The sequence below is a fragment of the Miniopterus schreibersii genome (assembly GCF_964146895.1).
Source record: "Miniopterus schreibersii genome assembly, chromosome: 11".
Lineage (NCBI taxonomy): Eukaryota > Metazoa > Chordata > Mammalia > Chiroptera > Miniopteridae > Miniopterus > Miniopterus schreibersii.
The window spans coordinates 52357612-52378915 of NC_138111.1; the positions used below are offsets into that span (position 1 = coordinate 52357612).

General features: G+C 37.1%; 1 protein-coding gene across 1 annotated transcript in view; it reads left to right on the forward strand.

Moving 5' to 3' along the window:
- Positions 1–21304, forward strand: part of CCDC171 (coiled-coil domain containing 171) — a 237488-nt gene that overhangs the window by 60043 nt on the left and 156141 nt on the right. The window contains exons 11-12 of the mRNA XM_081151147.1: positions 5272–5410; positions 15799–15901. Coding sequence (XP_081007273.1) covers positions 5272–5410; positions 15799–15901 — 242 coding nt within the window. The remainder of the gene's footprint in view (positions 1–5271; positions 5411–15798; positions 15902–21304) is intronic.

The window sequence follows — 21304 nt, forward strand, 5'->3', positions numbered from 1 at the left end:
TAGTTGTACTTCTGACTCTTCTTTAGACAATTTTTAAAAAAATATTTGAAAACCTTTTAGAGACACAAATCCTCAAGTATTAAGTTTTCTAAGTAGTTGTAAGATTTGGATAATGTACTCCAAAAGAAGACTTGGTAGATTTTAGGTCTTTAGGGTAAGTCATACCTTTAAAATTTACAATTTTGAGAGTGGGAAGTTTTGGGATAGGACATTGTTTTACCTGGTTGATAGAACCGATTTAGCAGTTGAGGATGATGAGGCTATAGAGAAAATGTGGTTAAGATTCTTAAGCTTCTGTTTCCTTCCAGGTAGATCTAGGCAGAATCTCATTAAAAATCAGGAGAAAAGCCTGGCCAGCGTGGCTCAGTGGTCGAACGTTGACCTGTGAACCAGGAGGTCACAATTCAATTCCCGGTCAAGGCACATGCCCAGGTTGTGGGCTCAGTCCCCAGTAGGGGGCGTGCAGGAGGCAGCTGATCAATGACTCTTATCATTGATGTTTCTGTTTCTCTCTCCCTCTCCCTTCTTCTCTTTGAAATCAATAAAATATTTTTTAAAAATCAGGAGAAAAAAGCAATTGTGTGTATTTTAGAGCTATAATTTTGGTCAACATTTTTGTAACAGTGAATATCCCTGCATGAAATTGTTTTAGATGGAATGTATACCTATATATTAGTTGGAATATATATATATTTAAAGAACTTAGCTAAGAAATTGATAATAACAGGCTGTTTTAACAATTACATATTATATACATGATTTTAGATAGAATATATATATTCTTTTAAAAATGTTTTTATTGATCTTAGAGAGAGGAATGGAGAGGGGGGAGAGAGAGAGAAACATCGATGTGAGAGAGAAACATTGATTGGTTGCCTCCCAAATGCATCCTGAACGGGATTACAACTGGCAACCTTTGGATGATGCTCAACCAACTGAGCCACACTAGCCAGGACTATATTCTATATTTCTGTAATAAAATTTTCTTAGTTATAATTTTTTCCATCTAGGACCCACAGTATGAAACTAAACCTTTTCAAGAAGTTTATTTTAGAATTTTTAATATGTCAAATCTTCATTAACTGTGGTAACTTATTACTGGACAATGGTAAGAAGAAGATCATTGTAATCCTTAAATCTAGTTTAAATTTAAATTCAATTTAAAACAACACTAGTGAAAGATATGATACTGAGTGGACTAAATCTAAATTTGCTTATTTCATTACACTCAAGTTAGGATCTTTAAATTTTTTTCTAAATATATCACTCAAAAATATAAAAATAACAAAGGTATTATAATTCAGTAGCATTATTACCATTTACTTTCTTGGCAAAAGATAGCCCAAAGAGGGCTGTTTGCTAAAACTGGCTGTTACTGCTGTTACATTCTTAGCTGAGCTTTCTTAAAAAAAAAAAAAAAAGAATGGGAATTCGGTAGGGAAGAAGGTATCTTTCCTACTTCCATCTTCTATTTTTCTGTCATTTCTTGCCTAAATTCTCCCTCTTTCAAGTCCTGGCTCTTCTCTGCTGGAGTTCCAAGAGACAGCGCTCCCATTAGTCTTCATTACACTCCTGCCCTGCTCATTCCCCGTGGTGGGGCTGTTGGCAGAAGCATAGGAACCAACTTCTTTGGGTTGTGCATGAGATTTGTGAGAGCAAGTAGATGGTTCCCATTTCAGTGGACTTGGTTTGGATTTTATTTATAAAGTAGCACCAAATAACAGTTGCATTTAGTTTTATATTTGCTAAGTAACAATTTTTAATTAAAATTTTGATTTTTAACAAATTAACACTTGTACATAGTCTAAAAAGCAAAATAGTATAATACTATTAAGTTCACAAAAAATACCAGTTTTCGGCACATGGCTCTCTACTACCAGTTTCCACTTGCTTGAGGCAATCACTTTTTTTTAACTTTATTTTTATTGTTGACACTATTACGGATGTCCCCATCCCCCCAACCCTCTTGGCCCACCTCCACCCAGCCCTGCCCCCCCTTCCCTCAGGCCATCACCTCACTGTTGTCTCTGTCTATGGGTTATGCATATATATATATATTCTTTGGCTAATCTCTTCTTTCATCTAGCCTTCCCCACCCCCTCCCTTATGACAGCTGTCAATCTGTTCCATGTATCCATACCTCTGGTTCTATTTTATTTGTCAGTTTATTTTGTTCATTAGATTTCACATATAAGTGAAATCATGTGGTATTTGTTTTTCTCTGACTGACTTATTTCATTTAGCTTAATACTCTCCAAGTCCATCCATGCTGTCCCAAAAGGTAAGAGTTCCTTCTTTTTTATGACCATGTAGTATTCCATTGTGTAAATGTACCACAACTTTTTTATCTACTCATCTGCTGATGGGCACTTGGGTTATTTCCAGATCTTGGCTATTGTAAATAACGCTACAGTGAACATAGGGGTGCATATATTCTTTCTGATTAGTGTTTCAGGATTCTTAGGATATATTCCCAGAAGTGGAATTGCTGGGTCAAAAGGCAGTTCCATTTTTAAATTTTTGAGGAAGCTCCATACTGCTTTCTACAGTGGCTGCACCAGTCTGCATTCCCACCAACAATGCACTAGGGTTCCCCTTTTCTCCACATCCTTGCCAACACTGTTGGTTGTTAATTTTTTGATGGCAGCCATTCTGGTAGGTGTGAGGTGATACTTCATTGTGGTTTTAACTTGCATCTCTTTGATGATTAGTGACATTGAACATCTTTTCATATGTCTATTGGTCATCTGTATGTCCTCTTTGGAGAAGTGTCTATTCAGGTCTTTTGCCCACTTCTTAATTGGAGTGTTTGTCTTCCTGGTGTTGAGTTGTATAAGTTCTTTTAATATTTTGGAAATTAACCCTTTATCATATGTGTCATTGTTAAACATGTTCTCCTATTCAGTGGGTTTTCTTTTCATTTTGTTGATAGTTTCTTTTGCTGTGCAGAAGCTTTTTAGTTTTATATAGTCTCATTTAAAAATTTTTTTCTGTGTTTCTTTTGCCCTAGGAGATATATTGGCAAAAAAACCAATCCCTTTTAATTCTTATTGATGTTTCTTCTAATATTTAACTTTTTATTTCTAAATAACATTCATAGTCTGCCATTTTTCTATTTCCACCGTTAGATTTTATTTATGGCCTTTACTTATTTATCTCCATTGTACCCTTCTTCCACATAGCACACGCTTATTTATTCCCTCCTGCCATCCTTTAATATTATTATATTTTTTCTACACATTTTTTGGTAACTCATCTTTATTTTTAATTATTATTATAATAAAATATGTTTTTATTGATTTCAGAGAGAGGAGGGGAGAGGGAGAGAGAGAGAAACATCAATGATGATGGGAGAGTCGTCACTGATCGGCTGCCTCCTGCACACCCCCTGCTGGGGATCAAGCCCACAGCCCAGGCATATGTCCTGACTGGGTATCAAATCTCTATCTCCTGGATCATAGGTTGGTGCTCAACCACTGAACAATGCTGGCTGGGCATAATTACTATTATTTTTTAATCCTCACCCTAGGATATGTTTTTATTGATTTTAGAGAGAGAGGAAGGGAGAAGGAAAGAGAAAGAGAAACATTGATGTGAGAGAGGAACATCCATTAATTGCCTCCTGTGTGCTCCCCAGCTGGCGATTGAACCTGTAACCTGGGTGTGTGCCCTGACCAGTAATTGAATCTTCGACCCTTGGGTGCACAGGATGACATTCTCACCAAGTTCGTCACACTGGCCAGGACATATTTATTTATTTATTTTAATCTTTATTGTTGAAAATATTACAGATATACCCCTTTTTACCCCCATTGACCCCCCTCCCCCCTGCTCTCCCCTCCACCCCATCAGGCCTTCACTGCACTATTGTCTGTGCCCATGGGTTATGCATATTTGCATATAAGTTAATCTTTATTTTTTTATAGCAGATTTTATTATATTATATTTGGTATATTGTCTGTTTGTTTATGTTGAGGGCAACTTTGTTTTGTTCATTGCTGTCTCCCAATGCCTAGATTAGTGCCCGGCACATAATTGCTATTAAAGATTTGCTGAATCATCAAATGAATAAATAATTAATAATTGCCTACTTTTAAATTGGATTAGTTTATGTGTACCAATCACTAAGTTATTGTTAAACTCTCTAACAGAACTGAAAATCTCATTATGTTCCCACACCTCAGAAATTCTATCATATTTAAGTTTTCTCTAAGAGACATCCCTCCTGGATGAATTGCTTTTTGGCTCCCTTTTCATAGTCATCTTGTGACTTCCCTTCACCATCACCTTTGGGATTCCCTGTCCTTTTCTTCTATATTGGATCAATTGTTTGCTGATTTTATGCCTTCTTCCTTGTTTGATTTACTTCCTTGTAAAGTAGCTTCTTGAGAAATTACACATTAGAGGAAAAATTAAAAACTTACATTCTGAAAATATATTTTTTGATCTTTACCTTCTCTCATAGTCCAGATGACTGTTCATTCAGTTTTAGTGTCAAGAAGTCTGAGGTCATTTGGTAGATTACCTACAACAAATTTTAAACCAAAATAATTCGAACCTACTTTTTATCATACGTCCATACAAGGGTATAAATACAGTTTAATGTCAACCCAAGGAAAATTTCAATAAGAAGACAAGTCCTTCGGAAAGAAATTCATGTGTTCTCACAGAGAATATGAATGCTTTTTGATTATTCTGGCTTTGGATTTTCCATGCTGTCACACCAGTTCCACTTGCGTGGACACTCAGAAGTAAAGCATTGGCTCCATTTCTAATGTTATACTTTAGTTTGAACATTATTTGATAGGACTGTTGTGTCTTGAGGCAGTTTCTGAGCTAATTGAACTGTGGTGTGTGGGCTTTGTTCATCCTGGGGTGGGTGGGTGCAGGGTGGAGGGGGTCAATGGGGGACAAAAAGGAGGACCTCTGTAATACTTTCAACAATAAAAAAAATAAAATATAAACAACCATTGAAGGAATGAATAAAAAAATAGTAATGAGATCAAATCAACACCAAACATGTCTTGCTTATAAAATTGGGCATTGTACAAATATCTGCTAACAAAAGGGGGAAGGTATTATTCATTTAGAGTCTTTCATTTAAGAATGGGCAAGCCTTTTTATTTGAAAAAATGAGAGGTGACCTATTAAAGCCTTTTGTCTTGAAAACATGATATATATATAGTACATCTGCCACTTGTCTTAAAAGTGTATAATAGGACTTGATAAAAGCGTATTTGAAAAACTTACTCTGACACTTTAACTTTTCAGATTAGAAAGAGAGTATTTCTCCAAAAACAAGAAACTAAATGAAGAGATTGAGGAACAGAAGAGAGTAATTACAGACCTTTCAAAGAGACTCCAGTATAATGAAAAAAGTTGCAGTGAATTACAGGAAGAACTTGTAATGGTAAGGATAAAAAAACCCTATGGCAGTTATTTTATTGGGTCAATTTTGATGTTTAACAGGTTTTTTTCCCCACAACATGCCATGAGATAATAGTATGAAAATAATTTTAGTGACATTGATATAAAATTTCAAAATTAGAGATGCTGATGTATATAACATGTACATAATAAAACCTCTCTTCTTTGGAATTGTTGGGTAAACTAATCGAATTTGTGAAAACTCTGAATTATGGAATGCTTTAAAATTTATTCAGTGGTTTTTACTTATCTTTTCATGTATTTTTAGGTGCATAAAGTAATGTTACCTGGGTAGATGGGGGATGAGGGTTTACAATTAAGAGAATTAATGATTTAAAAGATTCCCTTTTGTAATAACTTTGTACCTGATCATTTTGTTTCCATTTCGCGATAAACTAGCTTTCACACCATCACCAAATTTATCTTTCTAAATTATTGATCTTTTCTTGTCACCCTTTATTCAGAACCCATCAATGCCTCCCTGTTGCTTCCAGAATAAAGTCCAGGTTTTTTAATAAGGCCCATTTCTTTGGGCTCTATGTTAACTTTTCCATCTTCTTTTGCCATTGCCTTACTTCAGCCACAGTAGAGTACTTTTGGCTTCCTAAGCACATTATTTATTATCATATCTTCTTGCTTTTGTTCAGGCTGTCTTTTTTTTTGACCCACATTGACTAAAATGCTCCTTTTTTTTTCTATTTACAATTCCTGTATAGCCTTTAACACCTCGCTCTGTCCACCTTGCAACCTGTGAAGCTTTCCATGATTCCCTCTTTCCCTACTTCATAATCCATCTAAAGTCAGAATTCTGCACCTTACCCACTTTTTAAAAATTTTTCTATGAAGAGATATCTATCAAATTAAAAAGTTTAAACCATAGGAAATGGAGATTTTATACTTCTGCATCCTTAAAGTCTTGCTGTTATTTTTGCTTTGAATTCATAATTGTTTTTGACCAAAGAGAAAATGACTTAGGAAGCTTTACCTTTTGTTTTGGAAATGAAACTTTGTTTTAATGACATTTCATGGCCCTATGTACCCGTGTGCCTTTCCCACAGTTATATTTCTTTTGAACATAATAGTTTCAGTATTTTATTGAATATAGATGGGAAACAGCAATTACCCACAGGTAATTTTTCTCTCCCTTTGAGGTAACAGCTTGTTTTTTAGTTTAGGTCATGTTCATGGCCATTATTCAAGTCTTGGTTTTTACTTCCTCGGTTGCATTGCAAGAGAAAATTAAAGCCTCTGTTCTCTATAGGTTTACTAGTGAGATAGAGGTATTATTAATAATATGCAAAGACTTAAGGAAGTTTTGAGACTTAAAAATAACAATTGTATAATGTAGTACATTATAGCTTTTTAGAGCTGGAAGAGGCCTTAGAGATCATCTTGGTCAGGATATACAAGGTATTAATAAGCCAGTTGGAAGTGATAGCTCTCCTGTGTCACGAGATATACTACAAATATAGAACATAATTGTGGAAAAGCCCAAAATATAAACCCAACCGACTTTAATTGTGCTTTTATATTAATGAAATTAATAATTAAAGTTATGACTAGTAAATGAATAGTATATTATTATCTTTAATGTCACAGAATTAATAGAATTTCAACATTGGGCATCTAAGGATTAGTTTCAAAATTAGTTTCATCAAAATTAGTTTCATATTCTGTGTTATACAGTATTGAATTTGACTTTAAAAAGTTTTGATTAAAATTGAACTATTAATTTCAAAACCTGTGAATTTAATAATGATTTAATCAAGTACTAAATAAAACTGAATTTGTAGTTTAAGTTGCTCAGTGATCGTGCTTATTAGAGCTCAGAGGCTCAGCAGATCCAGCTGGGTCTTTTAGTCATTACTGTGAGTTTTTATATCTGCTCCTCTTGAAGCTGGGGAGCTATCATTTTCAAATTGGTATTATTAGAACTTGCTTTGTGCTTTCTACAATGAAATTTTTTTAAGTCCATCATTTCTTGAGATTTGTTTTTCTGCCACTCAGTAATATTTAGTTACAGCTCTAGGAGAGACCATATATTGGAAAGGGAATTCTAGTTCTCATGAGGTTTTGCTCAAAGAATATTTTATTCTCTAAAGAACTTGTGATTGAAAATGGTCAAGTATATATATTTTTCCTATACTTTGGGGGCTTGGCTGATTATATAATAATAATGATGGCTAGCATTAGATAGGATTTGGGAAAGTGCTTTGATTACTATGCTTTGTGGTAAAGTTAATGTTTCTTGATAATATTTTGCTTCAAATAATCTGTTAGGTTTGCTTTAGAAGGACATGTTTCAGATTTTACAGGAGGCATTTGAAACTATTGGGCTAAAAACATTCTATTCTGAATTTTACTAAAAAATTGTTGATTCCTTTTTTCACTCAGAATAGTGGTATTTATATATGAGCATTGTTTTTGATAATATAAACATCACTTTCTGTCTCTCCTAATGGTCCTTAAAAATTTAATATTATTAAGTAATATTCATAAAATGTGTGTTGTATGTTTGTATTTGTGCATTTAAATGTTTATTATATGGCTGGCTCTCAAAATTTATAATATGAGCATAAAGCTTTTTGAAATTTATTCTTAACATAAATTATTAAGTTTTGAAAATACAAATCTCATTTTTGACCTTTGAAAAAGTAAAATGCTATTGTGTGTGTTTGAGTATGAGAGAGAGAGAAGGGGGTATGTCAAGACCCCCATTCACATTGGAAGGTAGCATCTACTGGAAAACTAGTTTTAAATCTTCATAAGGGAGGGTGACGTTTCATCATATGAGATATTAGCTATCATTAATATGATCAAGGAAAAACTGCAGGTGGTGATGATTATGAAAACTAACCAGATCAAATTCAGTTCAGCCCAGAAAGTGCTTCTTGCGTTCTAAAAAATGCGCTGGGTATGCAATGGTAGGTACTAAGTGGAAAGTGGGATTAGAAGGTAAGAGCTGTGGAGCAAATGTATGTGATGTTGATTACAGGTTCCAGTGCTGCCCTGTTTTCACTCAGAATTCCTTTGTAATGGCTTAAAATATATTCAAATTAAAAGTTCAAAAACTGCCCAGTGGCGTGGCTCAGCGGTTGAGCATTGACCCATGAACCGGGGCACATGTCCAGGTTGCAGGCTTGATTCCCAGTAGGGGGCATGCAGGAGGCACCCGATCAGTGACTCTCTCATCATTGATGTTTCTGTCTCTCTCCTTTCCCTTCCTCTCTCTGAAATCAATAAAAACATTAAAAAAAAAAGTTCAAAAACTTACTAGTGTTAAAAAATGTCCAAAACTGTTTCGAAAGGTCAGCCTGTGTTTAAAATACTGATTTCAAACTGCACAATAAATTCTCACCTACTATTAGCAATTAAAAAATAATAATAATAAAATACTGATTTCATTAAAAAACCCCCCAACCCCTTAGTTACTTCTGTGGATGTATATATGGGATTTGTTGAATCAACAATTTAACATTTAACCTAAACTTATTCTTTTCTTAAAATCCTCACCCAAGGATATGTTTATTAATTGTAGACAGAGGAAGGGAGAGAGAGAGAGAAACATCTATGTGAGAAACATTGATTAGCTGCCTCCGACATGTGCCCCAGCCAGGATGGAAACTGTAGCCTAGGTATGGGCCCTACCTGGGAATCAAAGGTATGCAGGATGATGTATACCTTTGGTGTACAGGACGATTATCCAACCAATCAAGTCACCCAGCCAGGCACTAAACTTATTCTTTGTCACATGGTAAAACATGTTAATCAAATATTAGAAAGTTAGTATTTTATCTTTGCTTGGCAGTTTGTTTTTAACCCAAGGGTTTTATTTATTTAGGTGAGAGAGTCTGTTTTCATTCTAGAATTTCTTGCTCACCAAAAAGCTATTAAGAGCTTGGCCAGTGTAGCCCCCTGTGTGAGCATCGACCCATGCACCCCGGGGGTCACTGGTTCTATTCCCGGTCAGGACACGTTCCTGGTGTTTTGGGCTCGATCCCCAACACAGGGAGTGCAGGAGGCGGCAGATGGATGTTGATATTTTTCTCTAGTGGATGTTTCTATCTCTCATCTCCCTTTCTCTCTCTCAAAAAAAAAATCAATAAAAACATATTTTTAAAAAAGCCATTAAGAGTCTAGCCGGGTGGCTCAGTTGGATGGAGTGTCATCCTGTACATCAAAAAGAAGGAAAAAAGAAAAGGTTGTGGTTTGACTCTTGGTCAGGGCACACCTAGGTTGCAGGTTTGATCCCCGGTTGGGGCGCATACAGGAGGCAACCAATTGATGTTCTCTCTCTCTCAAATCAATAAACATCGTCAGATGAGGATTAAAAAATATTAAGGGAACTAACAGCTTTGGAACAAAATATAAGTACAATTCACATTAAAAAAACTTACACACTTTTTCTATATGAAAGAAGAAAGGAAGTTCCCTTTATAAAACTAAAACAATTTATTAGGAAAAACATTTGTCAACTTGTAAAACAACAGTTTTTCTGGTTACTAGTTGTTTCATAAACCTAACTATTAAATATAAGTAAAATTTCTGGTGTCTGTAAAACTCTTAGTCAGATATCTCTGTACAAAATTATAATACTGCTAATTGTAACAGCAGCTTTCAGACATAGTTCATTCTTCTTAGGCCTTGTCACTGATCAAAGTTCCTCTTCAGTCTTTGAAAAATTTTACACTAGTCAGTGTTTCCTGGCTAATTTGACATTAAATTTTATTTTTATTTATTTATTTTACAGCACAAACACATTTACTTACTAACCAAAGGGTTGATCCTCATTAAACCAACGCTCAACTAGTTGCATGTCCAATGTTGGTGATAAAGATCACTCAACACAGTAGTGGGGGGAAAAAAAAAGCGTGGAGAGGTTTGCGCCTTGAGCTGAGCTCGTTTGTCCTGGCGGCTGATTCCCGGCCGCAGGATGGTGGCAGTTTTACTCCGCTCTCCACAGCCCCGAGCGCAGCCGACGGGTCGCGGCGCACCCGCCGCCGGCTGCCCGCTCCCGTCTTCTGGCCGCGGTGCCGCCTCCCGGCCCGCGCCCGGTGCTCCGCTCGGGCGGCGTTTGCACAGCGGCAGACGGGCCGAGCTGTTCTGCCGTCGGCTGTGGCCTCTGCAAACTCCTCTCCCAGGCTGCATGAGAACCGTGTGGTCTTCAACGTGCTTTGGGTTTTTGTGGCGAGGCTTTTGCCGTCAGAAGGGCTGACGGCCCGCGCTCCGCACAGCCGCCCCGCACGGACCCTGCCTGGCCGGCGAAGCGCGTGCTCCCGCCCAGCCCCGTCTCCCGCCGCCCCTGGAGGAGGCCCGAGCCGCGGGGCGGGACCCGCGTTCCATTTGATTTTTAAAAACTGTAATTATGTTGAAGTTTTAGCTCATCGTTTAGGCAGGGGTGAGCCATGACCTTGAAAGTGAAGAATTATTGTTGAACTAGGAACTTATTTGAAACTTTATATTGAGCTGACTCCAAGTATGCAGTTTGTCTGGCTTTCTACATTATTTTCTGTAAATTTTTATCCCTTAATATTGATGAGGGTCTTAGCCTCAGTTGGCATGGCATAATAGGAAGTATATATATTTTGGAGACAAGTTGACCTGGGTTTTAATCCCAGTTCTATCATAATTGTTATGTGACCCCCTGGTGATATTATCCCTCCAAATCTGTTTACTCATTTGTAAATGGTGCTGATAATCTTTACTGTGCAATAATTTTGATGAGCATTAAAGATAAGATACAGTCTTACTGAAATTTAGATTTTCTACAATAGTTAGAGATAAAATTTACATACCATACAATTTAGCTATTTAAACTATACAGTTTAATGGTTTTTAATACATCCATAGAGTTGCACAGCCATCACCACAGTCAGTTTGAGAACACTTTCATGGCTCCCGAAAGAAACCCCCATATCTATTAATAGTCGCTTCTCATTTTCTCCTAACCACTCCAGCCCTGGGCAACCCTAATCTACTTTCTATCTCTACAGATTTACCTATTCTGGACATGTCATATAAATGGAATCATACACTGTGTCGCCCTTTGTGTCTGGTTTCTTACACTTAGTTTAATGTTTTTGAAATTCATCCATATTGTATCATTGATCAACACTTCATTTCTTTTATGCCTGAATAATATTCCATTGCATGGATATTCCAACTTTTATTCACCTATCAGTTGATAGACATTGGATTACTTCAACTTTTTTGCTTTTTAAAAATTTTAAATATATTTCTTTATTGATTTCAGAAGGGAAGGGAGAGGGAGAGAGAGATAGAAATATCATTGGTGAGTTATTGATTGGCTGCCTCCTGCACGACCCCTACTGGGACTTGAACTACGATCTCCTGGATCATAGGTCAGTGCTCAACTGCTGAGCCACACCTGGCCAGGCAACATTTTTGTTTTTATGATCATTTATGTACAAGTTTTTGTGTGGATACATATTTTCATTTCTATTGGGTATATACCTAGGTGTACAATTGCTAGGTCATATAGTACCTCCAATTTTCATATTTTGAGGAACTTCCAAACTGTTTTCCAAAGTGGCATTTACATTTCCAACAGAATTATATGAGAATTCCAGTTTCTCCAGTTATCTCTGCTGACTATTGTCACCTGTTTTTATTTTTATTTTTATTGTATTCATCCCAGTGTGTGTGTGTCACACAATATGTCATTATGGTTTTGATTAGCATTTTCCTGATTACTAATGATACTGAGCATCTTTCAATGTGCTTACTGGTCATTTGTATGTTTTCTTTAGAGAAGTCTCTGTTCAGGTCTTTTGTCCAATTTTCAATTGGGGTTTTGTCTTTTTATTGTTGAATTATAAGAGTTCTTTATATATTCTAGACAAAAATCTTTTATTAGATATATGATGGGCAAAATTTTCTTACATTTTATGAGCTGTCTTTTTATTTTTCTGATGGTGTTGTTTGAAGTACTAAGATTTTTAATTTTGATGATTAGTAAATTTTCTTGAGTGAAAGTTTCTCCTTTACCTTTAGGACAATTTCCATAGCTTTACATGATTAAAATTTTTTTTTTCACCAGTTAAATTGTTGTTTTTCTAGGTAGAGGGTTCACCAAGCTCCTCACTCCATTATTCTGAAAGTTCTTTCCTACAAAATGTTTTAATATCCTAAGGGTTCAGTCTTTTCTAGGTCGTCTTATTCAATATTTGCCTTGTATTATCATGTATCATATAATTATCTTTCCAGAGAAACTCTAGCATTATATTCACAAGTTACATGCACACACACACACACACACACACATACAATACGCTTTCAGGGGTAGGGACCATCTGGCCAGCGGGCCGTGAAATCATTTGGTCTGGCCCTGTCAAGGCAACCTCAGGCAAGACTTGAAATTTAATAAAAATATGAGCTTTTTTCATAGCTAATTTTTAAGTTGATACTTTTGTATGGCCCACGAATAATGTTACAAATATCCAAATGGCCCTTGGCAGAAAAATGGTTCCCCACCCCTGCTTTACGTGAATGGTAGCATATTAAACATACTCTTCTCCCTCTCTCTGTTCTCCCTCCTGATAATAACTTGTTTGACACTACAACTTTAAAAAGCAGGTTATTAGTGGTATACTAAAGCAGAAAACTTCAAGTCTGGTTTTGTTTTGTTTTTGCCTTTTCTTCCATTTTGCATCTCAACTCAAAAGGGCTTTCAGTTAGACCCTGGATCATTTATTTTATAGTAGAATGCACCTTTTCCAGCCCCTCTTTTGTTTTAACTCAACAATATTGCGTAGAGATCTTTCCACATTAGTACATGAAGAAAAGCTTCCTCCTCTTTTAAGTTAGTGTGGATGAATCCTAATTGATTTAACAGTCTTTTGTTGATAGTATTTACTATAGTTTGTTTAACTATTTGACTCTTATTTTAGATGCTTGGTATTGTCTAAATGCTGGGGATACACTGGTGAGGACCAAAAAAAAAAGAGATTATATGTACTCCCCTCATGGAGCTTAAATTTTATGAGATAGACATTAATAAAAGACCAACTCAAGTAAATGCAGAATCACATTTGTGAGAAGTGCTAACAAGAATCTAATAAAGGAAATTGACATAGGGTGGTGAAGGAGAGCTTTTCTGAAGCGATAATTGAACTGACATCTATAGAAAGAATTATTAGTTTTACATATTTTAATGATGTAATTTTGTCTTGTAATATTTATTCTCCCGTTTCTTCTGTAGCTTTAAGCACTTTTTCACCAGTGCCTCTATTTCAGCTTTTAAACATGCTTAACTTTCTCATGTATTAAAAAACACACACACACACACCAGAAAACCTCTTCTCCAACCCGCTCTCCTTGCCAACTGTGACTGCCCTTTTTCTCTGCTTCCCTTCTTACCAAGAGAGTGTTGTCTAAACTTCCTATTTGCATTACTTATCTCTTACTCACTTGAGATAGAAGAACTTCAGTTTTACTCCCCTTCAGCCTGTCCCAGTCTGGTTGTAACAGATTCCTCAGTCACCCTTGACTTGCATGCACAGTGAACACTTTTTAGCGTCCCTTTTGCTTGAATATTCTGTAGCATTGCATCTAATTGAAAAAAAATTTTTTTTTTAAAAAATATATCTTTATTGATTTCAGGGAGAGGGCAGCAGAGGGAGAGATAGAAACACCAATGATGAGAGAGTCATTGGGGATCGAGCCCGCAACCCGGGCATGTGCCCTGACCGGGAATCAAACCTCGATCTCCTGGATCCTAGGTCAACGCTCAACTGCTGAGCCACGCCCAGCCGGGCGCATTACATCTAATTGAGAGCTCTGTCCTTGAACTGTTCTCTTAGCTTGGATTTCATGGCACTACGCTCTTTCCCGCCCCTTTTTAAAAATCTTTGCTGGCTTTTTCTTTCCTAACTCTTCTGCTGCTTAAGGTTTTGTCTTAGGCTCTTTCCTCTTCCCATCAAGCACTCTCTAGGCAGGGTTCAGGCGGTGTGTGTAGGTGATTCCCAGACCTATACCTGATCTTTCTGCTGAGCTTTGCACCATTGTTCCCAGATGCCTCCCATATTTTCCTGCTTTATTTGTCGTCATTAGTTCAAAAATATTTATTTAGATCCATTTATTTAGGCATTGTGCTGGTGCTGGGAGCCTGTTAAAGGTACCTCCAATGTAATATGATCAAAACAGAATTCATGGCTTGTACTTCCTGCCCAAAAGAAGCAAGCAAGTAAATAAACAAAAACAGCCCAAATAGTCCCTGGCTGTTGTGGCTCAGTGGTTAGAGTATCAGCCCGCGCACTGAAGAGTCGGGGGCCCGATTCCCAGTCAAGGGCACATGCTAGAGTAGCAGGTTTGTCCCCAGCAAAGTTGGGGCAAATGCAGGAGGCAACCAATCGATGTGTGTCTCTCTCACATCAATGTTTCTCTCTCTCCCCTTCTCCTCTTTTCCCTCCCACTCTCTGAAAATCAATGGAAAAAATATCCTTGGATAAGAATGAAAACAAAACAAAACAAGCAAAACCAAAAAACAACAGCCAAATAAGACCTTTTCCACCTTCACTGTTCTCACTCATCTACTGAAATTCGCCCAGTTCTCTTAGTCTAAATCCTTGGCATCAGCCTTGACTCCTCCTTTTCTCTGAGTACTTTTCCAGCCTTATCCAGCCTTATCTAGCCTTATCCAGTCCAATCCAGTCCAATCCAGTCCAATCCAGTCCAGTCCAGTCCAATCCAATCCAATCCAATCCAATCCAATCCAATCCAATCCAATCCAATCCAATCCAATCCAATCCAATCCAATCCAGTCCAGTCCAGTCCAGTCCAGTCCAGTCCACAACATCTAACCCAATATAATGTTATCAAGGTCTGACCATACTTTCTAAGTATCTCTAGTGTATAAACCCCCTTTTCGCAGCTAAGATCCTAGCCTAAGCTACCATCACCTCTTAAGTAGACTGCAATTAGAAGTTCCTTCTAATTGGTCTTACTACATTTACTCTTGACCACCATCTGGCAATTTGCCACATGACTGCCAGCATGATCTTTTAAAGTGTTTAATTCCTCTGTGTCTCAATTTTCTTACCTGTAAAATTGGTATACTAATAGCCTTCCCTTCATAGGGTTGTTGTAAGAGTAAAAAGAATTACTGTGTATAAAATACTCAGAATAGTCCCAGACACTAAGACCTCAGTAAATTGTCGTTGAGATCTTATACAGTATTACATTAAGCCAAGTAAAAGGTACGATTAAGACAGAAAGAGGTTTATTAATAATATACTTGAATGGGATAATTATTAGCTTGTTTATCCTTAATTGTGCTATGTATGTTCACACAAAAAATCTGCATCTCTTATGTGTGACCTTATTATGTGTAATTTTTTTCTTAATTAAAAGGCTAAGAAGCACCAGGCCTTTCTAGTAGAGACATGTGAAAATAACGTGAACGAATTGGAATCGATCTTGGACAGCTTTACTGTGTCGGGCCAGTGGACATCAGGTTAGTTGAAGGTATAAAATGACAGATGCATCTGTCAGTGTTCCAAAGTCACTACATTTTGGGAATTCTGCAGATGCCTCTTACAGTCCCTCATCTCAACATGTTTTGATTTGATGACATGATAAGAACAGTCCTCACAGCAGTCAGTTGGCCTAGCTGGCTGAGAAAGGGTGACGGAGTGTGGACCTGCTGTTGTCCTCCCAGAACTTGATTTACAAGTGTCGGGGTCTGTATGACTGGACAGACAAGGGCTCACTTGCTGTGTTCTGAATCCAACTGAGAGAAAAGTCCTTACAGTATACCTGCAAGGGAAGCAGATGTTTCCATCAAACTGAGCCAAATTCTGAGGCAACCTTCAGCAACTTAAAGGTCATGCATTCAAAAGGTTTTGTAGGACACAGGCTGTAACACAGTGCGTATCCTACACATTGCCTTCCAAGCTGGTTTTCTCCTTCCTTTTCTATTGCCATATATATTCTCTCCAGAAAAAAATGCTTAGGTAAAATGTTTTGGTTTTAGTATTAGCATACTTAATATGATAAAGAACTATAGAAATTGTATACTACATAGTTACATTTTGGGCACTAGCAAAAGCATGTCGGCTAATGAATGCTGTCCATGATTTCTGCTTCCTTAATTTTTGTGCTTATGCCATCATATGTGCTGTAATAGCTTTGACTTAAATACTTTTACTTTTCTACTTCAATTTTCTTTTGCCATACTGGCAGCTTTGAACTATTTAGTTGTTTTCTGGCTCAATTATATTCTTGAAACAGCACATACAATTAAATTCCTTACACTTTAAAATTGAGCTCCAGGACTCTGTTTATTTAAAGGAACCAAACATATTTGGCAAGTGAGTTCTTTAGGAAATTGTCAAGTTCAGTCAAGTTTGTTGTCCTAGAAAGAGCAGAAGGATATGATACAGGCTCATTTTTACCTGATGGGTTGCAGATTTCTCCTGGTGAGCTATTGGAAATGTAGTGTGCCTTGCTGTTACCTATTTTTGGGGTCTGCTTTTGTCCTTCATATATTTTAGGAATAATTTTACAACATTAATGTATAACTTTCTTTGTTTTTATTTAAACTTTTTCCAAAAAAGCATTAGTGTTTCATGGCTTATTACTGTGGAAAAAATCAAGGTATATAAAAGTGGCATAAAAATTAAGGATGCCCAGTTTTCAAAGATATTCAATAAAACTTTGGGGGGTACAATTTGCGTTTGCAGTGGCACTGTTTTATTATTGACATGTCTCACTGTTTAATGGTGTTAGGGTCTTTAAAAACTTATTACATTATTATAGCATATCCTATGCCTCAACATTATTTTAACTATTTCTTCAGAGTTGAATTAGAAAAGCTAAGAAGAATGAAGTCATGTCTCCTTTGAGTTCTAAAATGAAATCATTGATAACAAAGTCTATAGAAAAAGAATTGTCTTCTAGTCAAGTTTTTCGTTTTATTCTTTTAGTGACCATCCCTTTTTAATTTCCTACTTTCCCATGTATGTCCATCTTCCTTAAATCTATGCTCAAATCTCACCTTCTCCAGAAAGCTTACTCACTACTCATTCCCATGCCACTTGCCTCACTACCTCTGTCCCTTTTCTGCTCTACTCCCCCCCCCCCCCCCCAGCACTTACTGTGGTCTAACATATTATTCGGTGCATTTATTATTATATCTGTATTGTCAGGGTTCTTCAGAGAAACAAACAAAATAGGATATATGTGTGTGTGTGTGTGTATCCATATCTTATATATCTTATATGTATATATCTTATATAATATACATTACATCTATCTATCTCTATCTGTCTATCATCTATCTATCTATCTATCTATCTATCTATCTATCTATCTATCTATCTATCTATCTATCTATGTACATATATAGGAAGACATTTATTATAGGAAGAGCTCAGTTATGGAGGCTCAGAAATCCCATGATCTGCCCTCTGCAAGCTGAAGAGCCAGGAAAGCTGGTTGTATAATTCAATCTGAGTCCAAAGGCCTGAATACCTGGGGCCGCTGGTATAAGTTCTGGAGTCCGAACGCCCAAGAACCTGGAGCTCTGATGTCTGAGGGTAGAAGAAGATGGAACTTCCACCTCAAGAAAGAGAATGTGCTCTTCTTCCATGTTTCTGTTCTGTTGGGGGGGGGGGTTGGGGAGCAATGGATAGATAACGCCCGCCCACATTGGTGAGGGCAGATCTTCTTTACTCAGGCTACTTATTCAAATGCTAACCTCTTCCAAAAATACCCTCACAGACAAACCTAGAAATAATGTTTTATCAGCCTTTATTGTATTCCTTAGCCCAGTGAAGTTGACATAAAAAATTAACCATCACAGGTTAATTTTTATAGGTGAGGGCAAAGATCTCTGTCTCTTTTATTTACTTACGTATTTTAAGCAGCTAAAACAATGCTTGACACAAAGCAGGCACTCAATAAATACTTGTTTAATATGAATGAATAAAAGCATGAATGAATTAATATCAGGTTGAAGGTCTACATTACATTTGCATTTAAATTTTTGAGGTTATATGGTCATAGAATCTTTAAATTATAGCAGTTTTTTTGGTAGCAACCTACAAGGAGTCACCAGGAAGATTAACCTTCAGTGGAAAAGATGTGCAGTCTTACATGGGTCATAGAAATGCCACCTTGATTGCCTGCTTTCATTAGACAAGATAACCTCAATTTATTTGATCAGGGACATTTTTGCCTCGTTTCTACTTTCCACTGAAGTTGAAGTACTCTAGTTGCTCATATCTCATTTCTTTTCTGGTGGAAATTCTTATAGTGAATGTGTATGGGGAGAAATCTTTTCCCACTTTGAACCCATGCAGTTTTTCTGCCTCAAGTGTTTCTTCTAATACAGTTTCACCTCTGCCTGAGGATGCTAGCAAACATATAGAATGTGACTTTTTCTTCATTTGGTTCATACAAGAAAGTTTTTCTTATGTCTCAGTCTTGGATCCTCCTCAGGGTGGTTGACTTTTATGTTGACTGAGACAGAGCCCTCCAACCTGCTTCAACCTTTCTTTCCTTGCGGAAGTCATTTGTACTATTCCAGAGGTATTCTTTTTCTGTCTACTGGAGTGGGTGAAGGACCCTAGGAAATAATAGTAACTGTGTTTGATGCCTTAAGGCAAGTACATATCACCCAGAAATTGAGCAGTTTCAGGGACTGCTGGGAAAATGAGGACAAGAAATTGGACTGTTAGCTTCCTTCTCTCTTCCTTTAGTAAAGGATTATTCCCTAGAACTAGTGTTTTCTTGAGAATTTAAATTGTTTTGGTGAACCTCATGGCTGGTACATTTTAACCAGAGATTAAGGAGTTACTGAGAAGCTGAGAATGCCTGTAGGGGCAGCACACAGGGCTCTTCTGGTATCATTTGCTGACTTCTCTCTTACTTCCCTTCTCCCAGTTCACTGAGATTCACAAACCAAACTTGGCCTACTTCATCGTGGTCATAGATTCAGTTTGTGAAATTCAAGGAGTGATTTCACTAAGACTACTCAACATTATTTAATGGGATCATTAATTAATCACATGGCTATGGTGGCTGAGAAACCCAAGATCTGCATTTGCAAACTGGAGACCCAGGAGAGCTGATGGTATGGTCCCAGTCTGACTCTGAATTCCTAAGAACCAGATGAGCCGATGGTGTGAGTTCCAATTCGAGTCTGAGTCCAAAGGCAGGAGAAGTCTGATGCTCAGCTTAGCCTTTTATTTTATTCAGACCTACAAAGAATTGGATGAGGCCCCCCATGTTGGGGAGGGCATTCTGCTTTACCAAATCTACTGATTCAAATGTCAATCTCATCCAGAAATATCCTTGTAGACACACCCAGAAATAATATTTAACTAAAAATCTAGAGTCATGGCCCAAATTTACACACAAAATTAACCATCACATTTCCTTTTCTCTCTCCCTCAGCCCCCAATAACCACCATTATACTTTCTGTTTTTATGAATTTGACTACTTTGTCAAATTCAACTACCTCACGTAGTGGAATCATACAGTATTTGTGTTTTTGTGATTGGCTTGTTTCACTTAGCATAATGTCCTGAAGGTTCATCCATGTTACAACATGTGACAGGAGTTTCTTCTTTATTAAGTCTGAAAATATTCCATTGTATGTGTATTTATCACATTTTGTTTATCCATTCTTCCATTGATGGAACTTTGGGTGCTTCCATCTCTTGGCTATTATGAATAGCTCTGGTATGAACATGAATGTACAAATATCTTTTCAAGACCCTGCTTTCAGTTCTTTTAGATGTATATTCAGAAGTGGGATTGCTGGTCTGTTAACTTTTATCACAGAACATGAGTGTACTAATAGATGCCTTGTGGGATGTCTTGCATTCTAGACATACTCTTTCTTAGGCCCAATTTCCCCTTGGTAATCAAGACCAATTGTCCTGGTACAGAAGAACCTTCTTTGTTTTTTGGTTTCCTGGCATAAGGAGCCCAGAAATAACCAGGTGACATTCTCAGCTTCCATTTTAATGGAATCACTGCTGTGTCCCATGGTGAAAGCATTTCTCCCTTGGGAATTAAGATTTAGACCAACAGAGCCTATAGTTTCTGGGATGAAAAGCTGCCATCTCACTAGTGGACCATTAGGTGCGATAGAGAGATGAGCTATTGCCTTTTCCAACATTTGATTCCAGGATCTGTGAATCCTGGCTATGGGAGAAACACAGCATGTATGGATTGCTGACTTGGAGCACATACTCTATCTGGAGGATATTATCCCTGTCCTACAGAGTGTTGCCATCATCCAGCACCATGAATCTTCAAGAGGCCATTCTGCTCTTCTGTATGCCAGCTCCTTCTGAGGGATGAGAAACACAGGAAACCATAGGAGTTCTATGAAAATTAGCCCATTTCCACACTTTATTTGCTATAAAATTAGTTCCCTGGTCAGAAGAAATGCTATTTGGAATATGTAATGGTGGAAAAGGTATTTTATAAATTCATGGATGATGATTTCAGTAAAAATATGATCAGGGAAGGAAAATCTATATCCAGAGTAATATGTGACTTAGTAAGAGTAAAGCATTGCTTATTCCATGATGGAAGTGACATAGTATAATCTACTTGGCATTAAGTGGCTGGCTGGTCCACCTAGAGAATAGTGCCATACCATGGGTTTAGTGTTTGTCTTTGTTATTGATAGATTTGACATCCAGCAGGGGTTGTAATCCAATCAGTCTTGGTGAATGGAAGTCCATGTTGCTAAGCTCATGTATTGTTCATCCGTGCTGCCGTGACTCCATTTTTATCCTTGGTTCTGCCATTACACTTGCTGTATGACAACAGTGGTTGGGAAAAGATGCTGGCTAACATCCACAGAATGCTTCATCTTGGTCTCCTAATTATTAAGAT